General features: G+C 47.5%; 1 protein-coding gene across 6 annotated transcripts in view; it reads left to right on the top strand.

Annotated features, from left to right (window-relative positions):
* Positions 1-24,137, top strand: part of LOC118236420 (disks large homolog 4) — a 68,147-nt gene that overhangs the window by 8,213 nt on the left and 35,797 nt on the right. For 2 of the 6 annotated variants that reach the window (XR_004767034.1, XR_004767033.1), the window contains exons 1-3: positions 11,649-11,765; positions 16,532-16,693; positions 19,336-19,392. Coding sequence is in view for 4 of the 6 variants with exons in the window: in XM_035434785.1 (XP_035290676.1) it covers positions 11,649-11,765; positions 16,532-16,693; positions 19,336-19,392 (336 nt within the window). In the remaining 2 variants the exon portion in view is untranslated. Of the gene's footprint in view, positions 1-6,982; positions 7,076-11,274; positions 11,766-16,531; positions 16,694-19,335; positions 19,393-24,137 lie in introns of those variants that run through there. The other 4 variants (XM_035434787.1, XM_035434785.1, XM_035434788.1 and 1 more) reach the window with 4 other exon arrangements.

The following is a 24,137-nucleotide window of genomic DNA, read 5'->3' as shown; positions in this document are numbered from 1 at the left end:
ACTCCCACCCTCTTCCTCTGCTCTCTCTTTCCTTCCTCAGTAATGCTATCATTCTACCCCTTCCCTCTTTCTGCTCTACTGGCTTTCTCTCATCCATCCATCTCTCTCTCTCGCTCTCTCGCTCCCCTGTTGATATTGACCTTCAGAACATTGCTGTACACACAGACTGCAGTAACGTGCGCACACACACTGTGTCAAACACACAGACACCCCTCTTAACCTGTGTGTGATGTATTTGGTAGTGTGTGTGTGTGTGTGTGTGTGTGTGTGTGATGTATTAAGTGGTGTGTAATTCTTTCTGGTGTAACACTGCCCTGAATGATGGGAAACCCCTCCTCTCTCGTCTAAATGTATGTTGATTTCAGAATAGATATCTCCTGTGTTGCTCTTGGACTGTGCTGAGGCGGAGTACTGGCTTGCAGCAGTAAATGAAGAGGATTAGGGTTAGGTGAAAATCCACTTCTCCTTTCCTATGATGTCACCATAGCACTCTGGATGTTCTGTTCAGATAAAAACCTCCTCCTCCTCCTCCTCTTCCTCCTCCTCCTCCTTCTCTCCTCTCTGCCTCGCCTCCAGCTGGTCTGGGTTGCTATAGCAGTGGCATTCAGCTTTCTTACTTCCTGTGTAATGCAGATGTGTGATAGCTCACTTCCTGTCAGTCGATTGTTTCTGCTAGTGTGTGTGTGTGTGTGTGGATGTACAGACATGTTAAACTCCCCTCCTTCACTCCTCTCATCTCCATCCCCTCTTCTTTATTCACTTGTTCTTTCTTTTTTCTGCTTCCTATGACACACACTTCCACTCTGTCTTCTTACCTATCTCTCTCCCACTCTCTCTATCTCTCCTCACTCTTTCTCTCTCTCCCTCTCTCTCTCTTTGTCTCTCCCTCTCATTGTTTCTCTCTCTCTGCTTCTCTCTCTCTTTTCCCCTCTCTGTTTTTCTCTCTTTTCCACTTTCTCTCTGTTTCTCTCTCCCACTCCCTCATTCACATCCTCCTCCCCGACATGAGTCTGCTGCTCTCTCTCTCTCTCTCTCTCTCTCTCTCTCCACCCCCTCTCTTTTCTGCTGATGATAAAGCAGAGATGACGGGTGGGGGGGGGGGGGGGGCTGACCACAAAGGCTCAATGTCCTCGAGTGTCTGCTCTTTCAGACACGAGAGAGAGAGAGAGAGAGAGAGGGAGAGGGAGACGGAGAGGGAGAGAGAGAGAGAGAGGGAGAGGGAGACGGAGGGGGAGAGGGAGGGAGAGGAAGAGAGCGAGAGAGTAACAAAGTATGAGGGTGAGAGAGGGAGAGAGGGAGTGAGAGAGAAAAAGAGAGAGTGAGTAAAGAAGTTTGAGGGTGAAAGAGAGAGGGGGAGAGGAAGCAAGACAGAGAGAGGGAGACGGAGGAGGAGAGGGAGCGGGAGCGGGAGTGGGAGAGAGGGAGAGAGAGGGAGAGAGTAAAGTATGAGGCTGAAAGACGGAGTTGGGAGTGATTCAGATCTCGCTCCTTCCCCAGGCCAGTCACTTGTGTTGATTTATCCCCTTTTAACTTACCTATGCTTTTCAAAAAAGGATTAATCATTCATATTAATATCATTATGACTGCCATATTTTTATATTAAACATTATGATGAAGACAGATGTTTCATATGTCATGCAGTAAGTGTTTTGTATGTGCTTTGACAGTCAGTCTCTCTTCTTTTCTCACTTGTTCTTTCTTTTTTCTTCTTCCACTCTCTCTTCATACCTGTCTCTCCCCCCCTCTCTCTCTCTCCCTCACACACCCTCCCCCCCTCCCCTGTTGATATTATGGTGCAGGTTGTGCCTGCAGATGTAATAAAAGCAGAACATGAAGAAATGTGCTGTTACACTGTGCTAAATCAATAGAAGTTAATGCGCTCGTTTTACGTATCTGTCCTGTACTATATGTACAGAGCAGAGGGGATCTGGGGACACCCGACAGGCTACTGGAAACTCTGCTACCCACAATGCTTTTCAAATGATGGAATTCCTGACTTTCATCTCTGTGGCATAATCCCTGTGTTCCCTGTGGCCTGTGTTTGTTTAATTAAAATGCCTTTGGGTGATCTCGGGAACTCAAAGTTTTCGGTTTTAATACTCGGCACCATGCTCCAGGTCCTAATGGCATTGCCACATCTGGGATTTGAACCCGTGTCCACCTAGGCAGTTTCCCCAGCTCTGATTTCATAAATTCTCCCAGCTGAACAAGTGCAATAGCGGTTGGTGTGGAGAAACTGGAATAGTTTTAATTGACCAATGTCACCGATTGGCCAGAGAGTGTCCCAGAATTAAATAAGTCTTTGATTAGAGGGCAAGAAAAAAAACCAGCAGGATTACTGGCTGCCTGGGCTCGATGGGTATTTGTTTGGTGGTTGTAGTAGAATATGTGGAGATGTTAGACACAGGAGTACCAGCAGTATTTATTGAAGAGCTGTTAGACACAGGGGCAGCAGAGTAATTCATTCTAGAGATGGTAGACTGGGATTCAGCTGAATGGAGTTGTACACACTGACATCTAGTGGAAGTTCTGAGAAGTGCAGCCGGTGTAGAGAGATTCTCTGGTCGTGTCTGTAAATCAGAGCTAGCAGTGCTGGAGGGCCGCAGTGCCTGCAGATCTGAGCAGCCTCAGCCTTGCACAGCTGCAGTGCCAGCCACATAAACCAGCCTGGGCTCCTTACTGGCTGAGTAAACCCGGTCATCTTCCCTGCCCATATCTGAGCGCAGTAATGCTTTGGAAAAGCTGGATACATTTGATTGAGATACTACAGACACTCAGTACACTACATCAGTACAGACACTCAGTACACTACACCAGTACAGTCTCTCAATACACTGCACCAGTACAGTCTCTCAATACACTACATCAGTACAGACACGCAGCACGCTGCACCAGTACAGTCTCTCAATACACTACATCAGTACAGACACGCAGCACGCTGCACCAGTACAGTCTCTCAATACACTACACCAGTACAGACACGCAGCACGCTGCACCAGTACAGTCTCTCAATACACTGCACCAGTACAGACTCTCAGTACACTATACCAGTACAGACTCTCAGTACACTACACCAGTACAGTCTCTCAATACACTACACCAGTACAGTCTCTCAATACACTACACCAGTACAGTCTCTCAATACACTGCACCAGTACAGTCTCTCAATACACTGCACCAGTACAGTCTCTCAATACACTGCACCAGTACAGTCTCTCAATACACTACACCAGTATAGACACGCAGCACACTGCACCAGTACAGACACGCAGCACACTGCACCAGTACAGACACTCAGCACACTGCACCAGTACAGTCTCTCAATACACTACACCAGTACAGACACTCGGCACGCTGCCCCAGTACAGACACGCAGCACACTGCACCAGTACAGACACTCGGCACGCTGCCCCAGTACAGACACGCAGCACACTACACCAGTACAGACACGCAGCACGCTGCACCAGTACAGACACTCAGCACACTGCCCCAGTACAGACACTCAGCACACTGCACCAGTACAGACTCTCGGCACGCTGCCCCAGTACAGACACTCGGCACAATGCACCAGTACAGACACTCAGCACAATGCACCAGTACAGACACTCGGCACAATGCACCAGTACAGACACTCAGCACACTGCCCCAGTACAGACACTCAGCACACTGCACCAGTACATTCATTCAGTGCACTGCACCAATCTTGATTCTTGAAAGTGTAGATCACTCCTCTATTAGTTTTCTAGTCCCTTCCCTCCCCCTCCCTCCCGTGCAGCTTTCCTTCAGAGTGAGCTGCCCTGCTCCCACGCATTTCAGAACCATGGACAGCAGCGCGCACACAATACACACGGGTGTCTGCATTTCATAACCTCGGCAGCTATGCAAACAGGCCCCTCTGTGTTTCAGGACCATAGGCAACAGTTTGCTTGACCATTTTATTCATTCGCTGATTTAGGCTTGTTTTTAACCACTTATTTTTACAGCTCAATACCCTTTGGCCCCTAGCCTCTATTTAAGCAGCTTGATATTTCCTATAGCCTTTCAGATTAAATGGCATGTAATTGATGTGCCACATCTAAGAACTGACCTAGCAACCTGTAGCTGAGATCCTTACCCTCTGCACCACAGCGACACAGTGTGTGCGTGTGTGTGCGTGTGTGTGTGCATGTGTGTGCGTGTGTGCGTGCGTGTGTGTGCATGTTTGTGTGCGTGTGTGTGTGTGTGTGTGTGTGTGTGTGTGTGTGTGAGTGTGTGTGTGTGTGTGTGAGTGTAATGCATGCATGTGTGTGTGTGTGTGTGTGTGAGACTGCTAAATGCCTGTAATGTAATGCAATGGCGTAGCGAACATCACGTTACCCTGATTGAGTCCTGTGGAGAATTTTTGGTGATCGTTTCTATTTCTTAACTGCCTGGTGCAGAGCTTATGCTTGGGTTACTGTTCCAAGCTTACATCGTTTATTGTGCCTGTGATATTCTGATGCCTTACCTTTATGGTGATCATGTATCCTTTAATTTCCTATGAATACTTGTACCACCAATAGTGAAACACCCCCCCTCCTCACTCCCCCCTTTTAGCACTACTGCCAGGGCCTGTATCTCACAGTACTGCTCTGGCAGCACCAGAGTCTGCACAAGCGCCGCTGTTTTATGTGTCACTGGAGACCCAAGTCCTCCGCATTGAGCACGGATTGTTTTGTTTTTAGTTCATTTTTTTTTTTTTTTTTTTTTTCCTCCGTGTCGTACCGAAAGAGGCGGGAAGGAATCGCTGACTCATTCACGCAAAACGCTGAAGAGCGCCGGTCCTGGGCTGCGGCCCGGAGGCGCGTCCTGGGGTGAACCCGGCCCACAGCTCTCCCCTCACGCGCACCACTCCAGCCGCCGCCTGCGTGCGGCTGCCAGAGACTTATTAAAACCGACGCGCGGAGCGCGAGCGTGTGAGCGTGCAAACGAAGGGCGGCGGCGCGTGCCTAAAGCTGTTTGGTTTGTTAAGTGGATGCACTCTTGCTCGCGCACGGGGGGAGTTTGTTGAGCGTGAACATGAACACTGCTGGCGCAGCGGCCCAGTCCTCGCAGGCTTGTCACTCGGTGGGGAGCGATGAGGCTTAATGCAGCAGCAGGCCCCAGATACCCTGCACTGCAAAACCACAGAGCTCCAGTCTGACGGGTTTCAGCAGCAACCGCTGCAGCTCAGGAGGGGGGGAGGAGGGGAGGACGGGGGGAGCTGTTCTTCAGCACCTCCTTAATCATGCTGTCTGTGCAGAGAGCTTCTGCTGAGCTTCTGACTGGTGCTTCAGCTCATCTGAACATTATTATTATTATTATTATTTTGGTTTTAAATATTGAGTGAAGTATTCTAACGTGTAACTTTTTTGTCATTAATATGTATTACTTGTATACTAATTGCTTTATGAATCTTCATGTTTTTCATGTTTCATCTTCATGTTTTTCAAACATTCCAGCCAAATAACTACTTTAAATGGCACTCACACACACACACACACACACACACACACACACACACACACACCGTGTGTTTATTTGTTCCCGACTTTATCTTCATGTTCCTCTTACCGGTGATGTCAGTCTCTTAGCAACCAAGCTATCAGGACCTGATTGTTGCCATGACAACATGGTGGGGTATCGTGGATAGAATAGAGATGGAACAAATGAGAGGGGGATGAATGAAGCGAGAGGGAAAGAATGAGGGAGGGAGTAAATGAGTTCAGGATGAAGGGTTGGAAATAAAGGACAAGGTGAGAGGAGTGAATGAGATTGGGGGGGGGGGGGGAGGAGAGAACGACCTCAGCTGGGTTTTTGCAGGGATGGGACAGTTTTCGGAGCGGATCAGAACAGCCTCTGCTCCTGTACTGCCCCATATGCTTTGCATTACATTATCACCCGGTCAAACTCGATCCAGTCCATAGTTTCAGGATCACCCTATCCAACTCGATCCAGTCCACAATTTCAGGGTCACCCTGTCCAACTCAATCCAGTCCACAATTTCAAGATCACCCTGTCCAACTCAATCCAGTCCACAATTTCAGGATCACCCTGTCCAGCTGATTTCAGTCCACAATTTCAGGGTTGTGTCCTGCTCTCTAATGTGACAGTCTAAACTTGATAAAAACCAGGAACATATTAATTATAAAAAATAGAGGCACAATTTATATTAAAACCTGGATTTGTGAGAGAGCTCTGAGGGGAAAGTGTTGTTGATTACACTATTAAACTGCGATGAGCACTTCAGGCTCCCAGCGACAGTGTGTGAACGCCGGGATGCATTTAAAAAGCGTTCCCATGTGTGGAGTGGCCTCAGGTGTTTCTGTTCCTCCCCAGCGGCTGAGGCGGGATGGTGGATTTAGGATGAGCAGCGGTAGGGGCGGGGCTTACCGAGGGAGCCCTGTTCTGAAGGGGGAGGGGGGGAGGATTTCACAGGCGGTCTAACACAGCAAGCTCTGAGGGGTGTTTTAACCTGCTGGGGATGGGGGGGGGGGGGGGGCGTGAAACAATACCCCCCCATCTGACTCACAGAGACAGGAAACAGATGAGGGAGGGGGGCGGAACACGGTTCTGCATAAACAGAAACAGCAGCGCCAAATTGTAATTAAAACATAAAGCAATCCCACATAAAAAAAGCATTAGTGAAATTCTCTCACTTTCTGTCTCTCTCTCAGTCTCCTCCATCTGTCACTCCTCCCTTTCTCTCTCTCTCTCCCTCTCTGTCTCTCATCCTCTTCCTCACCAGCTGAGACAGGCACAGTGTGTGAATAACACTGCAGAGAGTGTGCCTGGTGCCTTGAGTCTGTCTGTCCATGTACATCAACTGTGTTAAACGCCAACACTGGCTGCCACAAATACTCTCTCTCTCTCTCTCTCTCTCTCCCCCTCTCTCTCTCTCTCCCTCCTTTATTATTTTCCTCCCTGCTCCCCAGCCTGGCCATCCACCTTTCCCTCTTTTTTTCTTCCTCCTGAGCATGCACAAGTCTCCCTCTCCCTCTCTCTCTGTTTTTCTCTCTCTCTCTCTCTTTCTCGGATGAAGGGACGTGCTAAACTCCCTTTCCTTTGCTCCTGCATGGTATGTAACACCCGTCTCTCAGAGGGAAATTCTATCTCTCTCCCTCCCTCTCTCCCTCTCTCTCTCTCTGTTTGCAATCCGTTGGCTTTAGATCTTCGAGATTTGTTGAATGCTAATTTTTGGTAGCATGAACGTGTGTGCGCACATGTCTATGTATGTATGAATGGTGTAGGACGTGTGTGTGTGTGAGACAGAGACAGTGTATGTGTGTATGTATGTGTGGGGTGGGTGATTCTGAGCCAGCGTGAGAGAAGAGAGATGGGGAGAGACAGTGTGTGGTGCGTATGTGTGCGCGCGCGTCTGGTTGTGTATTTGTGTGCACCTGTGTGCGTGTGTGTGCACCTGTGCGTGCCAATCCACTGCAAAATAGTTATGTTGTTGTTTAATTCAAAGTTTAAACTAGTTGGGGGGGATAAACTGGGGAAAATCTCTAATCTAAACCAATAACATCTCTGCCTTGCTGAACAAGTATCTTGTTCTTTGATTGGCTATTGTGTCCCTGCCTTCTTTGATTGGTGGTCACTTCTGTTCTACCTGATTGGCACAGCTCTAAAGGGAGACAAACTGACAAATCATTACAGGTGATATATCCCTGCCCAGCAACAGTACCTAGCTTCTCATTGGTCAATGTGCAGAACACACCAGCGTGCTCTTTCTCAGGTTTGTGTTCATAGGCAGATAAAACCAACTTAAAAGTGACTGTTCATAAGACTTAGAGTGATTGTTCATAGTTTACCTGTGCGTAGAGTTCACTTGTACATAGAGTGTACCTGTACTCAGTTTGCCTGTGCCTTTTCCTGTGCAGTTTTCTCAGGGTTTGACACGTGTGGATGTGGTCATGATGTGGATTTGGTGTAGTGTAGCTGTGAGATTAGGTCTTCATCCCAAACCCCACCTAGTGGCCCCGCCCTTTTATAGCAGCAGGTTAGGTTGAAGCAGGCGATGGATCTGTGTTCATACAAAGCTGACAGACAGATGTGCACACGCGCACACACACACACATCTCCATATGTCTCAGTCAGGGTCTGTGACTGCTTGCAAGAGTATAAGTGTGTGAGTGTGTGTATGTGTTTATGCGGGCGGGCGTGCGTGTGTGTGTGCGCACGCGGATGTTCATGTTGGTATAGCGCCTATGGGCAGGTAGAAGCAGTGCTTCCATGGAACCAACCGACCAACCAGCTGCTGGGATTCCCTTCCCCACCTCCTCCTGCAGATGTTGCCATGGAAACGCGGCGGCTCTTGGGGGGAGCCGTGCAGGGTTTGTAGCCGCAGAGCGCGGTGGTGTGATGCTGCGGGACGGGGGTGTTTTTAGGCGTGGGCGTACCACAGGGACTCTACGGTCTGCTGCCGTGGGAGATCTGCAGGCCAGGAGGGGGATTCTTAAAACGGCTAGCGCAGACGCAGCTAGCGCAGACGCAGCTAACGCAGATGGAGCTAGCGCAGACGCAGCTAACGCAGATGGAGCTAGCGCAGACGCAGCTAACGCAGATGGAGCTAGCGCAGACGCAGCTAACGCAGACGGAGCTAGCGCAGACGCAGCTAACGCAGACGGAGCTAGCGCAGACGCAGCTAACGCAGACGGAGCTAACGCAGACGGAGCTAACGCAGACGCAGCTAGCGCAGACGCAGCTAACGCAGACGGAGCTAGCGCAGACGGAGCTAGCGCAGACGCAGCTAGCGCAGACGCAGCTAGCGCAGACGGAGCTAACGCAGACGGAGCTAACGCAGATGCAGTTGCATTCTGGGACATTGACGAATCATAAGCAGGTGGTGGTCTCTGATTCAGACACTGCCATTGCGCTTCTGGTTGTTTTTCGGCACTTTCTGGAGGAAGTGAGTGGTTTCAGTGAGACTGCAGTGCTGTGATTCTGGGTTTTAAAAGAACACTCGAGTGTTATGGCTGCTTCGTCCACCTTTAAGCTGCTGCCAAGGTCAATCTGCGGCTTCTGCAACCTTAAGTAATGAAACAATCACAGTCATGATGAAGTCCTAATTTACTCTGAACTTTCAAAGAGCAAGAGCACGGTCAGAATTCTTACATGGCAGTTGCCCAGAGAAAAGGGAAGAGCATTCTTAAATTCAGTTTGTTTCAGATTTATAAAGAATTACACCCTCGCCAGGACAGGATGGCAAACCTGGACCGGGAACCGTTTTAAAAAGTATCCCCCCTCTCTCACAGGAAGCAGCTGGCCATTTTTAATGGACAAATTTATAGTTGTGTCATGAGCTTGAAATTTTTACTGCTGTTATCTGGGAATATATTCTAAATTATGGGGGTTTCTGTTTATGATTATACATGCTGTGCTTTTGTGCGAGTGAAATTGATTTCAGTGCAGAATTACTTCCGCATGGGCTCTCTGGCGAGGTCAGGGCTTTTTTAGTTATTATATTGATCACGAAAAGAGCCCAGCAGAGGTACTTTGTTGTGTGCTCAATTGATTTGTTAATCTGCGGAGCCCCGCCGCGACAGGCTCCTCCCAATTCACCTCCCTCTCCGAAAATAAAGAACAAGAAGAAAAAAACTCAAACCGTGAAGGATATATTGCAAATCGGCGCTTTATACTTTAAAATAGAACAATTTTTTTAAACAAGCAGGTATTTTCGGTGTGTTGGTGGAAATTTAAGAGGGAATGTTTGACAGATTTGTTAACGGTACCCATTAACCCGTGCAGGTACATGAGCCGCGTGACGAATATTCTAAAAGTGGCAGAGGAGATCGAGCCGGAAGAGACGGAGGAAGAGTACCTTCCCTCTCGCGGTCGTTTGTGGTCTTTCAACACTGACGTCACCAATCAGACCGGAGCCTCGCGCCGCAGTTGGTCCTGAGATGAATACACAAATATTGCGGTCACCTAGCTCCCTGGCCCCGCCGTGTGGACGCAAGCTGCTACTTCAGGACGTGCCAAAACTACCTGTTAGCCCTGCGCCTGCGGCCACGTGCTGTCCAAACTTTTGGTTCACCGCTGTTCCCACTTCCGCATACTGGCCAGTGACGCATCCTACTCAATCAGATTTTTACATGGAAAATAATGCGGTTTTTAAAAGTTCTGTTTTCATGCACATGTGTGTCCGGTAGGCCACGGTAGACCATGTGAACTACAGAATTCATATTTAATTAGGTCTACTACAACAGTGAAAATCTGCGAGTCCTTGCGCATTGTACCAAGGACAGGAGAGTAAAGTATTGCCAATCGTTTCATCCTCAGAGGGCGGAAATTGTCCGTTGAACTCTCTTGGAAACGACAGTAATATTACAGATTTCAGGCTACAGACAAAACCGCGTCAACGAGTAGGTGAACGTCAGTGTCCCATTTATGGGCATCGGTATTTTATTCAAATTCAAAAAAGCCATTAAAAATAATAAGAACGTGGGCGGATCGTTTGATATTAAAACCGGAAGTTGAATGGCCCTGTGGTAAATGAAAGTCCCTCTACCTGCTCATGTGATTGGCTGAGAAATAGTGGCATTGCCCATGTTACAATTGTTCACAGGCCGATAGTTATCCGGCGTTTTAATAATCTTCTGTCGGGAATGTTCATTTCCAGAAACAGCTTTATCATTCCAAATATTCCGAATGCAGCGAAGATCTTCAGGTAAAGATTTTCAGGGGATCTCATTTCTGATTAAGAACCATGGACAGGTCCCGCCGGCCATGTGTGATAGCGTCCGACAGAGGGCGCTGGTTGTGCAGCTTTTGCACAGTAAATGACCATTTCCCAAAGAGATCAGCTGTAACATAAAATCAATTTATTTGCAATGCAATTAGCTTGCGTTTTCGGAAAGAAGGTGGCTATTGTTAGTGAAACAGAAAAAAAAATCGATAAACTCGGCTTGTTTCTCGTCTGAAAAAAAGGGACGAGGTTTAAAGTTTAGGAAACAAATTCTCACACGATTTCTCTCTCTTTTTGTATTGTTTATGTTAAACCATTTTTAATAGCCTTGTTCCTGTTTTGTATTCTTTTTTATAATCAAACATTTTGATTAGTTGTGTTTGTATATTGTGCCCCGACACTAGTTGAATATAAGAAGCTGTTAGGGAATATTAGCGCCCCAACTTATCTCTATTACTTACCCTTTCATTTCAACCGTTAACTGAAACTGCGCGCGCACACCAGTCTTTACGGTCCAAAAAAAACGTTGTTTCCCTGTTCCATTGGTTCATCTGCTGTCACTGCTTGAGAGAGGGAGAGAGAGGGAGAGAAAGACATAGAGAGAGAGAGTTGGTAGCCTATGTGTGTATAATTTCAAAACTACAGAGAAGCAAACCTGAAATATTATTTTGATGAAACTTTGCATATAGCTGATCCTTAAATATTTGTGTCAAAAGGCTGATTGTGATATATATGCTGAAAGGCTGATTGTGATTTTTATACTCACATTCCGAGAGAACAGAACTTGAAGGGAAATTTCCCGGGATAAACTGCTCTGAAGTGCCGTTGGACTGGACTCGCGGGCACTGAGATCACGGGACAGAGAAAAATCGTTGGTTTATTTACTCCGTTGCTGCTGAAATCACCAACACCCTGTCTCCAGCTCAGTGGCGCTGGCGGGGGGACAGCTCGCCGCGGGTCTATGGGTATCGAGCTGATGTCTCCACCGCTAAGGAATTTTAAGTGCTTTTCTCCGGTGATGTGTCAGTGTAAGGTCATCTGTAGTAACCGGAGCCTGTCACTCGTGTTCGGCTGCAAGGTAAGCCAAGACCTGGCTATTCCAGGTCTCCTGGTGACCGTCCCCCCCTCCTCCCCTCCCCCTCTCGTTCTCATTTTCTGTTTTTATTTTTCGGGGAGCAACCGCCTCGAGAAAGACTGCTAGGGAACTGTCGTGCACTTACAGTAGCTTATCGCTGATGCGGGGAGTGTGAGCGTGCGAGACGTTGTCAGTGATTGAAAGATTCCATGAATGAAATGAGTAGGAGCGTGCGTTAAGTCGTCAGCGAAGCGCAGTGACGGGAGATTACAATGAGGTGTGAATGTGCGCCGAGGAATGGAAATCACTTTCGCGCCGTGCCACCCTAGGGAGCTGACTTTGCCTGCGCGAGGAATAGAATTCGCTTTTGTGTTGTGCCACCGGCGTGCTGACTTTGCGTTTGCCAAATCGGGTGGTGGAGGGGGTGCGCCACCGTACGCCGCATCTCGTTCTTCGTCTTCTCACCCTTTCACTCGATTGTGTTTTTATTCACACTCTCTCCTGTTGGCTTACTGTCGAGAGACCGTTTCTTTATCTGAATAGTGGCTCTCCACGTGGTCCCCAGATACTGGGTTTCATTTTCTAAATGTGTGTACGTTCCCTTAACGCCTCTGGGGTCGGGAGGAGCCGCATATGCACTCGATGGCTCCGACGGAGCTCGCGTGCCAGAGAGGCAGGCAAAACAGCGAGGAGACGAACCCGGCGTATAAAATAAATAAAAAAACACCGTTACGGTTCTTTTCAGGCGAACTAACATAACTGAATACAGCCAATGAATTGTTTGAATGGAAAAGAACAGAAATTAGCTGCAGTGCTTCTTTCTAATTAATATCAGCTTATGTGTGTCTGTCTATCTGCATGTGTGTATGAGAGAGAGAGAGTGTGTGAGTGTGAGTGAGATTGTGATATGAAAGTGTGTGAGAGAGAGAGTTATCATTTCTGGCTGAAGTGGATGTTTGAGGTGTTCTGCATGGTATCCAATGAATGGCACTCAGACTGTGAAGGAACACAATGCAGAAAAGCATACTGGGGAACTGATCAAACATGAGCCACACTGTGTTAGTTCATTCACCATAAGGGCTACATGCTGTTCCTTACCCCGCAGTGCTTATCCACACCAAATGGTTTTCATAGTTTCCTTTCTCAATTCCTACAAATCCCAGAATCCATTGCACAGCATCATGCCCATCATGTCCAAGTCATGTTATCGCTCGGTCTTTTTAAAACCCTCCTTCGTCACACAAAAGCTGAAGTGCAGGCTTAGAAATTCAGGCTTCAGGTACTACGTTGTTCCATTTGATGCGGTTGAGGCGGTTTGTAAAATGATGAAATCTATCACTGTGCTGAACTGAAAAGGCCGATGACCAGCAGTGTGGTCTCTGGACTGTAGGAAGACCATAATTATGTTTAGACTTCATAAAACTTTAATAAATGTGGATAAATATGCATTTGCATGGTTTGAGGTCTTACCGGCTGCATACGAGGTGCTGGAAACTAAAGCTTGGGTTCCGTTAACATCACGAGTGTTTCCTTAAACAACTGCTGGGCAAGTGCAGCAATGACCATGATGAGAAACAAAAAAAGTCAGTCGTCTCTGCAAAGAACAAAAAAAATAACTTGACACTGATATCATGGAGAAGGAAATGGAGATTTCTCTGCTGTGAAACTTGTTTTCCCCGCTCTCTGAATATGCCATGCTCACTAAACTGGCCAGATAGCCTATTAAAGGACAGTATTTCATGGTGAGTTTTGCACAGGATGAGTCCTCCAGCAAACTCCAGAGCTGAAACTTGCTCTGGGGGTTATTCCTGGGTGCTGGAGAGATATAACAGTGCTGGAGAGGGAGTTGTGCTTCAGGTTGGGCCCTGGTGAACTTTAATATCACACCACAACACAAGCTAAAGGATCTGTGGCTTCAGAATTAGCTTTAGCGTTAGTGTCTGTAGGATCTGTGGCTTCAGTATTAGCATTAGCATTAGAGTCTGTAGGATCTGTGGCTTCAGTATTAGCATTAGCATTAGTCTGTAGGATCTGTGGCTTCAGAATTAGCATTCGCATTAGAGTCTGTAGGATCTGTGGCTTCAGTATTAGCATTAGAGTCTGTAGGATCTGTGGCTTCAGTATTAACATTAGCATTAGTCTGTAGGATCTGTGGCTTCAGTATTAGCATTAGCGTTAGTGTTTGTAGGATCTGTGGCTTCAGTATTAACATTAGCATTAGTCTGTAGGATCTGTGGCTTCAGAATTAGCATTAGCATTAGAGTCTGTAGGATCTGTGGCTTCAGTATTAGCATTAGCATTAGAGTCTGTAGGATCTGTGGCTTCAGTATTAACATTAGCATTAGTCTGTAGGATCTGTGGCTTCAGTATTAGCATTAGAGTCTGTAGGATCTGTGGCTTCAGAATTAGCATTAGCATTAGAGTCTGTAGGATCTGTGGCTTCAGTATTAGCAATAGCATTAGAGTCTGTAGGATCTGTGGCTTCAGTATTAGCATTAGCATTAGAGTCTGTAGGATCTGTGGCTTCAGTATTACATTACATTACATTACATTACATTACATTACAGGCATTTAGCAGACGCTCTTATCCAGAGCGACTTACACAACTTTTTACATAGCATTTTACATTGTATCCATTTTATACAGCTGGATATATACTGAAGCAATTCCGGTTAAGTACCTTGCTCAAGGGTACAACGGCAGTGTCCTTACCCGGGAATCGAACCTGCAACCTTTCGGTTACAAGGGCAGTTCCTTACCCACTGTGCCACACTCCGTCCTATTAACATTAGCATTAGTCTGTAGGATCTGTGGCTTCAGTATTAGCATTAGCGTTAGTGTCTGTCGGATCTGTGGTTTCAGTATTAGCATTAGCGTTAGTGTTTGTAGGATCTGTGGCTTCAGTATTAACATTAGCGTTAGTGTCTGTCGGATCTGTGGCTTCAGTATTAGTATTAGTGTCTGTAGGATCTGTGGCTTCAGTATTAGCATTAATGTTAGTGTCTGTAGGATCTGTGGCTTCAGAATTAGCATTAACGTTAGTGTGTGCGTGAGTGAATGTCCTCTTAGCCAGTAAAACTCAAATGGCAGTATACATGGCGGAACCCTTGCTAGTGTCTGTAGCTTGTCCTTGGACAAGTGTTGTGACCTCACTGAACTGCGGTGAAGGCGTGTGCGTGTAGCTCCGATATGAACAGGTCTGTTTGGTGGACCGCTCTACAGAGACGTTGGGTTACCGGGTAGCATTGTGATGAAAAATACTTCCACCCAGAATAATGATGATGATACGCTATTGACTGCATGAATATTAATGTCATCAGCAAAAGGCAAAGAAAAGAGGCCAAATGCCTGTATAATAATGTTGCCAAGGCAACGCAGAGCATATCCTCCTTAGCCATGTCACACACAAGGAGGATATGTTTAATATCATATCACATAATATTAATATAAGACATTCTCGCTGCCTAATGTGATGTATGTGTACGTTTTTGTTTTTTAAATGGCGTTTCAGGGAGGAATGTTGGTGATGGAACAGAAACTGCTACCTGCTGTCCATCGGCCTCCGGTGGGGGATTAATCGCCATATATTGAAAGAGCGATTTAAAAAAAACGCGGCATATTGTTAAAATTGTTGTAGGAAACGGAAACCCCAACAGACAGCTCTCGATGCCGAGAATATTTTCCGACTGCTTTGACGAAGGCGATTAAACAGGAGAGAACTAGAGAGAGGGAATAAACAAATAGCTCTGATCTGAGTTCCCGCGGCCTCCGTTATCTGGCCGCGGTTAGGATTCGCGCGCGGGCATCTGCCAGGAACGAGCCGTTGCGGCTTTTAGCCTCGCGCTGTGAGACGGCTCCCTGCGGAGGTTGCCAGATGACCGCGATTTTCTTCCTAACGTGTTTTCCTAAATCCCTCGTTCCTGCCTCAGTTGACTTCCACATATAGCTATATTCAGCCAGCCCTGTTATGGGAATACCTTATTCATCACTAACTGCCAAATATTTTTCCTCCCAATCTTCTGGTTTGTTTGTGTGTGTGTGTGTGTGTGTGTGTGTGTGTACATACACAAGAGCACACACACCCATCTTTGATCTCACCTCACCTGCCCTTGTCATTGTTCTCCCTCCCTCTCTCTCCGCCACATCCTTCTCTCATTTCCCGTTTATGTCCTGTTTCTACCTGTTTCTCTCTCCTCCTTGCTGTCCTCTGCGTGTCTCTCCATCCCTCTCTCCCTCCCTTGCTCTTCAGTGATAGTTTTGCTGTTTCAGTGTAATGCGATACTGCAGACTTGCCTTTTCTTTCTGTCACATTCTCTCAAATTTTCTACTTCATTTTTTTCATTTTTTAAGTGCGTCAGTGACAGACTGTAACACACAAACTGCCGAAGCATATTGTTCTCGCAGCAGTCATATGAAATTCATTGTTTTGTTGTTTGTGTTTCATTATTAAACAGAACAACAGAATGAGTAATGGTAGGAATACTAATTCAGTTATTCATAATAATAGAGAATGCCTCATTTTCTCTCTTACTCTTTCCCTCCTTTTATCTCCCCCCATCTTCAGTGTTTTATTCCCTCTGTCTCTGTGGCAATGTGTGGGTTGTGGGGAGTGGGGAGGTGGGGGGGGGGCAGTGCTCTGAGAGGTACAGTAGATGGGGGAGAATAGCAGATGCTTTCTAGCAGGGGGGAGAGGGGTCACTTCGGGTCACCCTAAATAATATCTGTGCCTGCATGCTGACTCCGCCCCCTCTCTTTCTCTCGCCCTATAGAAATACAGGTACCAAGATGAGGAGACGCCCCCCCTGGAGCACAGCCCCACCCACCTGGCCCACGGAAAGAGCGGTGAGCTGCTGCACGCGAGCGACAGAAACCTGGCTGCCATGGATACCGGTCACGGGTACACAGCCCATTCACACCTGTCACCAATCAAGGTACCCGCCACCTGGGGGCAGATATACACTTACCTTTATACAAACACACACTTACCTTTACACAAATATACACTTACCTTTATACAAACACACACTTACCTTTATACAAATATACACACCTTTACACAAATATACACTTACCTTTATACAAACACACACTTACCTTTACACGTATACAAGCCTTTACACAAACACACACTTACCTTTACACAAATATACACACCTTTACACAACTGCACACCTTTACACAAATATACACTTACCTTTATACAAACACACACTTACCTTTACACAAATATACACACCTTTACACAACTGCACACCTTTACACAAATATACACTTACCTTTACACAAATATACACACCTTTACACATCACACACTTACCTTTACACAAATATACACACCTTTACACAAATACACTTACCTTTACACAAACACACACTTGCCTTTACACAAATACACACTCACCTGTACATAAATACACATTACCTGTACAGTTACCTTTATACAAATATACACACCTTTACACAAACACACACTTACCTTTACACAAATATACGCTCTCCTTTACCTAAATACACGAGATCCTGGTCCATGAATACCACGAACAGGAGGGGAGACAAAACACACTCTTGGTGGGGTCCGACACCCAGTTTGAACGAGCTTGACTTAATGCTGAGAATGCAAACACAGCTTTCGCTCTGAGTATACAGGGACTGAATGGCACTCAACAGCAACCCCGGCACCCTATGCTCCCGCAGCACCTCCCACAAGATACCCCGGGGAACACGGTCATATACCTTCTCCAAATCCACAAAACACATGTAGAGTGGATAAGCAAACCAGATTCTACCAGACCTCTAGTGCAGTTACTTTAAGAGATACAAACCTGATTCTACCAGGACAAGACACACGCGCACACACGCGCGCACACACACACAGGCTCTACCACACATACATGCACATACAGGCATGAACCAATACACACTCTCTCCCTCTCTCTCTGTTCAGAGATCAGCGTCTGTTCTCTTCTGGGATCAGCGTCTGTGCTGTTCTGGGATCAGTGTCTGTGCTGTTCTGGGATCAGCGTCTGTGCTGTTCTGGGATCAGTGTCTGTGCTGTTCTGGGATCAGTTTCTGTGCTGTTCCGGGTTCACTGTCGGTGCTGTTCTGGGATCAGTGTCTGCTGCTCTGGGATCAGTGTCTGTGCTGCTCTGGGATCAGTGTCTGTGCTTTGTAAGAAGCTCTGCCTCCATATATGATGTTGTAAGGAATTGGAAATCTCAGATTCTACTCTCTGTGTCGTTCCTGCAGCCAGATGACACAGTAGCTGGCAGTTCAGATAAGAGATTTTTAAAAATCTTCCCTGAAGTGTTGCTTTCCTGTGCCAGGAAGGGGACTATGCACAGGGCTTGTCTGAAGTTGCCCTTGTTTCTGGAACGCTGTCCTACTTAGTCTGCATTCTGGGTGAAATCTCATTCCTCCCACAGTTGGTCTCTCAGGTCACGCAAGATCGGTTATCTGGCGCCCCCGTCTGTTCAGTGAAGGAACTGCAGTTTGGTTTCAGTACAAGGACAGCTTGTTCGGTTCTTTCACAGTGCAGTCGCCTGTGCTCAGACAGACTATATTTGCCTCAGGCATTTTAGATCTGTTATTTTTTCCCAGTACTCCCAAGATGCACCAGAGCATAAGTGTGCTTTTGCTTCTGTCGTTGTGTGTCTTGGTGGGACTGTAATCTTTGAAAATACGAGTTCTCCTGTTGATTTTAATGTTACGTGATGTTTTTTTTCTGTGTTCTTCATACTCACCACAAAAGCAGCTGTGCATTCTTTAGAATGTTCCTGCAGATCTGACTCTGTTATTTGTGTTAAAATACACCGACAAAATCAAGTGTGTCCGAATGGGTTTTTCTGTGGGAAAGCGGCACCCCGTGATGCTCACGGGGCGTGGCCGGTGATGATGTCAGAGGTCATTTACACATTAGAATGGCTGATTGGCTCAGCTCAGCCAAGGGGCAGGCGCAGCTGAATTGAAATTGAAACTGAAGTTATAAAATTTCATGCTAAAAGAAACATAGCTGGTGTGCCTAGATTGAAGCAGTGTGTGTGTGTGTGTGTGTGTATTTGTGTTAGTGTGTGCTCTTTTGTGTGTGTGTGTGTGTGTGGTTGTGTACCTGTATTTGTGTTAGTCTGTGCTCTTTTGTGTGTGTGTGTGTGTGTGTGTGTGTGTGCGTGTACGTGCGTGCATGCATGTGTGTGTAGTCCTGTGATGCAGAAGTTGCGCATCTTTTTCTTGTAGTCATACCCTTCCTCTCATCCCTCTCTTGCTCAGCTCCTCCCCCTTTCCCCACCTCTTCCGCACCTGTATTCACCCCAGGTGTGTTCACCCCCCCCACCCCCCAACCCCCCATGACCCTAGCCTGCTGAGTAATTCCATCCTGTTAATGTGTGTCCTCTACAGCATCCCTTTCTTTCTTCCTTTGTTCGTGACCACATTCACCTGCAGACCCTGTCCTCTTATTGGCTGTTTTCCTGTGAAGCCACTCCCCTGCCTCCTCTGTGTCCTCTGGTACTTCCTCTTCCTGCTTGTGCAGTTATCTCCCTCCTCCTCCCTCCCCCCTCCCTCTTGTGTTGTCTTGCAGCCGGAGATGCTGTCTACTGGCCACACCCCCCTCTACACCTCCGCAGTCTCCACGCTGGTAAGACCACAGCTCCCCCCCTGGTCTGTAGCAGTACTGCGGCACTAACTTTACTCTGTGACATCATCAACCCCCAGGGACTCCATCTCCCAGAATTCCTTTCGCACTGTCAGGAAGTCAGTCATCATCAGTACTCATCTTGCTGAAATCATCAACAAGGTCTTATCCATATTCACTGTTTCTCTCATTATTGAATTTGTGGCCCTTACACCTGGTCTGTGCCTACTGATGCCTCATCACTAATGGCCGCTGTTTGGATTTCACTTTTCATTCTCCTTACAAATCTGAGGAGGCTTTCATAAACAATTCCCACCATTCTATCCATGAACAACCAATTTCTGGTCATTATCCTCAGTATGTATGGGGTTCTGTGTCTCTATTTCACATGTGTTATAAATGTGGAGTTGCTGCAGAGAAGCACTTATGCTCACATGTGTGGTCTGTGTCATTTTGCAGCAGTGATGTCACAGAGTCTGCAGTGTGAGTGTTCTAGCAGAATTAATCTCTAGACTATGTGCTCTGTTTCATCCTGTGAGGTTGTGTGTACGATGTCACAGAGACTGCACATCTTGCTGTGATAATGGTTGCTCCCATTAAGACCTTTGTCACAGTAAAATCATCATCATCGTATGGTGTCTAAGTGACCTCCGCCTTAGTTACAGTATTCTCCTAATTACACTGAAATCGATTTCGTTAGTGTGCATCTAAACTTCATCCTTGTGGGCAATCCGGGTCCCACAAAGACCTTCCCCCACTCATCTGCTGAGGGCTGAGAGATGACAGGACTGGCTGTAAGAGTTTAGCGCAAGTTCTCGATTGGCCAGAAAGGAGTTTTAATGAGTTTTCCCACAGTAAAAATACAAATGAACCAATTAGCAGCTGGTGGCTAAGCCCCCCGCCAGCCATTACTGCAGTTTAGTCATTCTGTTCTGATCCTCTGTGGCTTAATTAGTCTGGATGTTCAATTTAGTGGGATTGATCAGTAGCAGTGTGGACACTGAGAAAAGGCCCTAGCGGTGCATTTTAAACATGGTGCTCTGTCTCCTGACTGTGAGAGACTGTTTTCGGTGCTGAGTGAGAGAGACTGCATTCCCTGTGAAAGGGAAGTTGTTCTGCAGTGGGCTGTGCGATGGTCCCTCTGCACTGTGGGTGAGCCCAGGCCGGTGCTCTAAGCCCAGGGCTTGAGCTGAGAGGCGGACGCAGGAGGTGCCGATTTATTTGTGATTAAAAAAGATTCACATAAAAAGGGATGCTGACTGTTCTGCTTTTCCTCATTGCAGGAATCCAAAAACCCTTTAAATATGGGCAGTGAGTTCTACACCTGCTGCAAGCATAACTGGTAGTACAATAAATTTAAAATAATAAAAATGTAATAAACAGTAAATATTAATGTGTAACAGCGCATAACCTCATATCAATTTGTAACTGCAACTAACCTCAATTCCATTAAAATGATCACAAAATGGGGGTTATTTTTTTACTGTTATCAACATGGGGGGGGGGGGAGGGCTGCTATATGCAGGACTACACCCCCTTTGCTTGCCTCTACTGGCTCTGGTGGGGGCTCCAGGCTGAGTATGTAATGAGATGCATGCAGTGGCAGAGACTGGCCAGCAGGTGTCAGTGTTTGCTTGTTTAAGAGGAGAGGCAGAGCTGTTGTGCAGGTCTCTGCGGTTCTGCTCGCTGGGCTGTGGTTGCGGCTGATTCCACGCTCTCCTGCAACCGCACAGATAACGAGGTATTAGTCTCGCTTACAGAATATGTGCCCTCAGTCTCCCTCTCTCTAGATGAACACGGATACACACGCGCGCGCACACACACACTGTACACATGCACCCACACGCACACACACGCACACACACACACAATACACTTGCACCCGCTCACACACACACACACACACACACTATACACTTGCAGCCGCACACACACATACTGTACACATGCACACACACGTGCACACACACACACACACACACTCACACACACGTGCACACACACACACACTCACACACTAACATGCTTTACTGTCATGTGCTGCCATGGTGACCGTGGGATTTTGGTCTCCTTGGCAACTGCTGCACAGGTTTTAAAAACTGTTAAAAAGGGATGCACTGTGGGAAAAAATGAGAGAAAGAGAGAGGGGGAGAGAAAGAGGGGGATGGGGAAAGAATGAGTGGTAGAGAGAGGGGGAGGGAGAGAGAGGAGGAGAGTGGCAGAGCTGGGGGAGAGAGGGAGAGAGGTAAAAATGGAGTGAGAGGGAGGGAGAGAAAGGGGTGTGAAGCATGAGCGGTGGAGAGGAAGAGGAGGGGGCGTGGGAGGAAGGAGCCCATGAAAGGAGAGAGAAAACAGCATCACTACATCGTACCGGAGAGACAGTAACACACACACACACACACACACTCGCACGCATGCACGCGCACACACACACACACACACATGCTCCATACACACACACGCACACACACTCTATACATATGCACAAACACACTGATACTACTCACTGATATTTTGATATTTTAGGTTGCTCCCCCAAGAGCAGTTTCACACACTGTTACAGACTCTGCCCCCCCCCCCAGTGCAAGGCTCTTAAGGAAGCGATAATATTGCACTGAGATAACATTTACACCCCCCCCCCCCCCCCCCCCCCCCCCCCGCCACCATAAAAACAGATGTGTTTAAAATGGAGGTTTATGCCTGCAGAACCACACTGTAATTTAAACTGAAAGTTGGCTCTCCCTCCTTGCTTAAACCCATAAAATAAATACTGTACTGCCATTAAATTATTTTCCTTGGATACAGCCACCGCTTAAAAATCATGAACAATATGAGTGTACAAATGTGCATTCTTTATTATCTTTCACCCTTCTTTCTCTCTCTCTCTCCCCCTCTCTCCCTCTCTCCCTCCCTCTGTTGAGGGTAGACTGATGGTAGTGTTTGTACTGTGCTGTTAAGAGCATGTAGCATTTTTGTGCAATAACTCAATTATTGCTTTCTCCAGCTGATTTTTTCAGATTTCTAACTGTCTCCCTCTCTCCTTCCCTCTCTCTCCACTCCTCTCTTCCCACTGCCATCTCCCTCTCTCCTCCCCTCTCTCTCCACTCCTCTCTTCCCACTGCTCCTCTCCCTCTCTCTTCCCCTCTCACTCCACTCCTCTTTCTACAGCTCCTCTTCCTCTCTCCTCCCCTCTCTGTCCACTCCTCTCTTCCCTCTCAACTCTCCTCCCCTCCCTCTACTGTACCTTCCTCTCTTTTTGTCTGATGTTCATATTAATAAATGTTTTAAAATTGTCCCTGAAGCTCAGATATAATTACTGTGCAAGAACAGTTCGGGTCTAGAGAGAGAGCAAGAGAGAGAGAGAGAGAGAGCGCCCTAGAGTTGGCTGGAGGAAGTCTTACTTACCAAAGTCAGTGTGTCAGCTATTTAGGCATTACATAATGTGACTGGTCTGTGTGACAGTGTGTGTGTGTATGTGTGTGTGTGTGTGTGTGTTTGTGAGTGCATGGTTGTGTGCATGTACTGTATCTGATTGAGTGGGTGTGTTGTGCTCGCATTTGAGTGTGCATCTGCGTGTTTGCATATATGCATCTGTGTGTGTGTGTGTTTATGTATGCATTTATCTGTGTGAGTCAATTTGCATGCAAGTAAATTTGAGAGTTGGTGTGTGCGTGCGTGTGTGTGTGTGTGCATGCGTGCGCACGTGTGTGTGTGTGTGCGTGCGTGTGTGTGTGTGTGTGTGTGTGTGAGAGAGTGTGAGTCCAGCCTCTCTACTCCCATTCCTGGTATCTCCTGCTGTGGTGAGCACACATACCCCCCACCCCCCAGTGTAAAACTAATTACTTGCCAAGCTATCCTCCTGTGTCTGTTTCATTTAATTCCCGCAATAAAATAAGCAGTCTGCAGAATTACGCAATAAAATAAAAACATCAAATGCAAATTAAGAGCAGATCGGCTTCCCGCAGAAACGATAATAAAGGAAATAGAGAGTTCTAAAAGTGTGCTGGAGAAAAAGCTCGACCGTCCGGCCCCTGACTGGCAGAGCGGCCGGCGGCTGCACTCAGAGCACGCCAGCACTTTAGAGACACGCTGGAGAGTGCTTCAGGCTCCAGAGACACAGAGTCACAGGCTCCAGAGACACAGGCCCAGAGACACAGGGCCAGAGACACAGGGCCAGAGACACAGGACCAGAGTCACAGGCCCAGAGCCCAGAGACACAGGGCCAGAGACACAGGCCCAGAGACACAGGGCCAGAGACACAGGCCCAGAGCCCAGAGACACAGGGCCAGAGACACAGGCCCAGAGACACAGGGCCAGAGTCACAGGCCCAGAGCCCAGAGACACAGGGCCAGAGACACAGGCCGAGAGACACAGGGCCAGAGACACAGGCCCAGAGCCCAGAGACACAGGGCCAGAGTCACAGGGCCAGAGACACAGGGCCAGAGACACAGGCCGAGAGACACAGGCTGAGAGACACAGGGCCAGAGACACAGGGCCAGAGACACAGGCCCAGAGCCCAGAGACACAGGGCCAGAGTCACAGGGCCAGAGACACAGGGCCAGAGACACAGGCCCAGAGACACAGGGCCAGAGTCACAGGGCCAGAGACACAGGCCCAGAGACACAGGCCCAGAGACACAGGCCCAGAGACACAGGGCCGAGAGTCACAGGGCTAGAGTCACAGGGCCAGAGTCACAGGGCCAGAGTCACAGGGCCAGAGTCACAGGGCCAGAGTCACAGGCCCAGAGA

This window comes from Anguilla anguilla, chromosome 9, assembly GCF_013347855.1.
Source record: "Anguilla anguilla isolate fAngAng1 chromosome 9, fAngAng1.pri, whole genome shotgun sequence".
Lineage (NCBI taxonomy): Eukaryota > Metazoa > Chordata > Actinopteri > Anguilliformes > Anguillidae > Anguilla > Anguilla anguilla.
The sequence above is the reverse complement of the archived record's forward strand: the minus strand, read 5'-3'. Positions and strand labels throughout refer to the sequence as shown.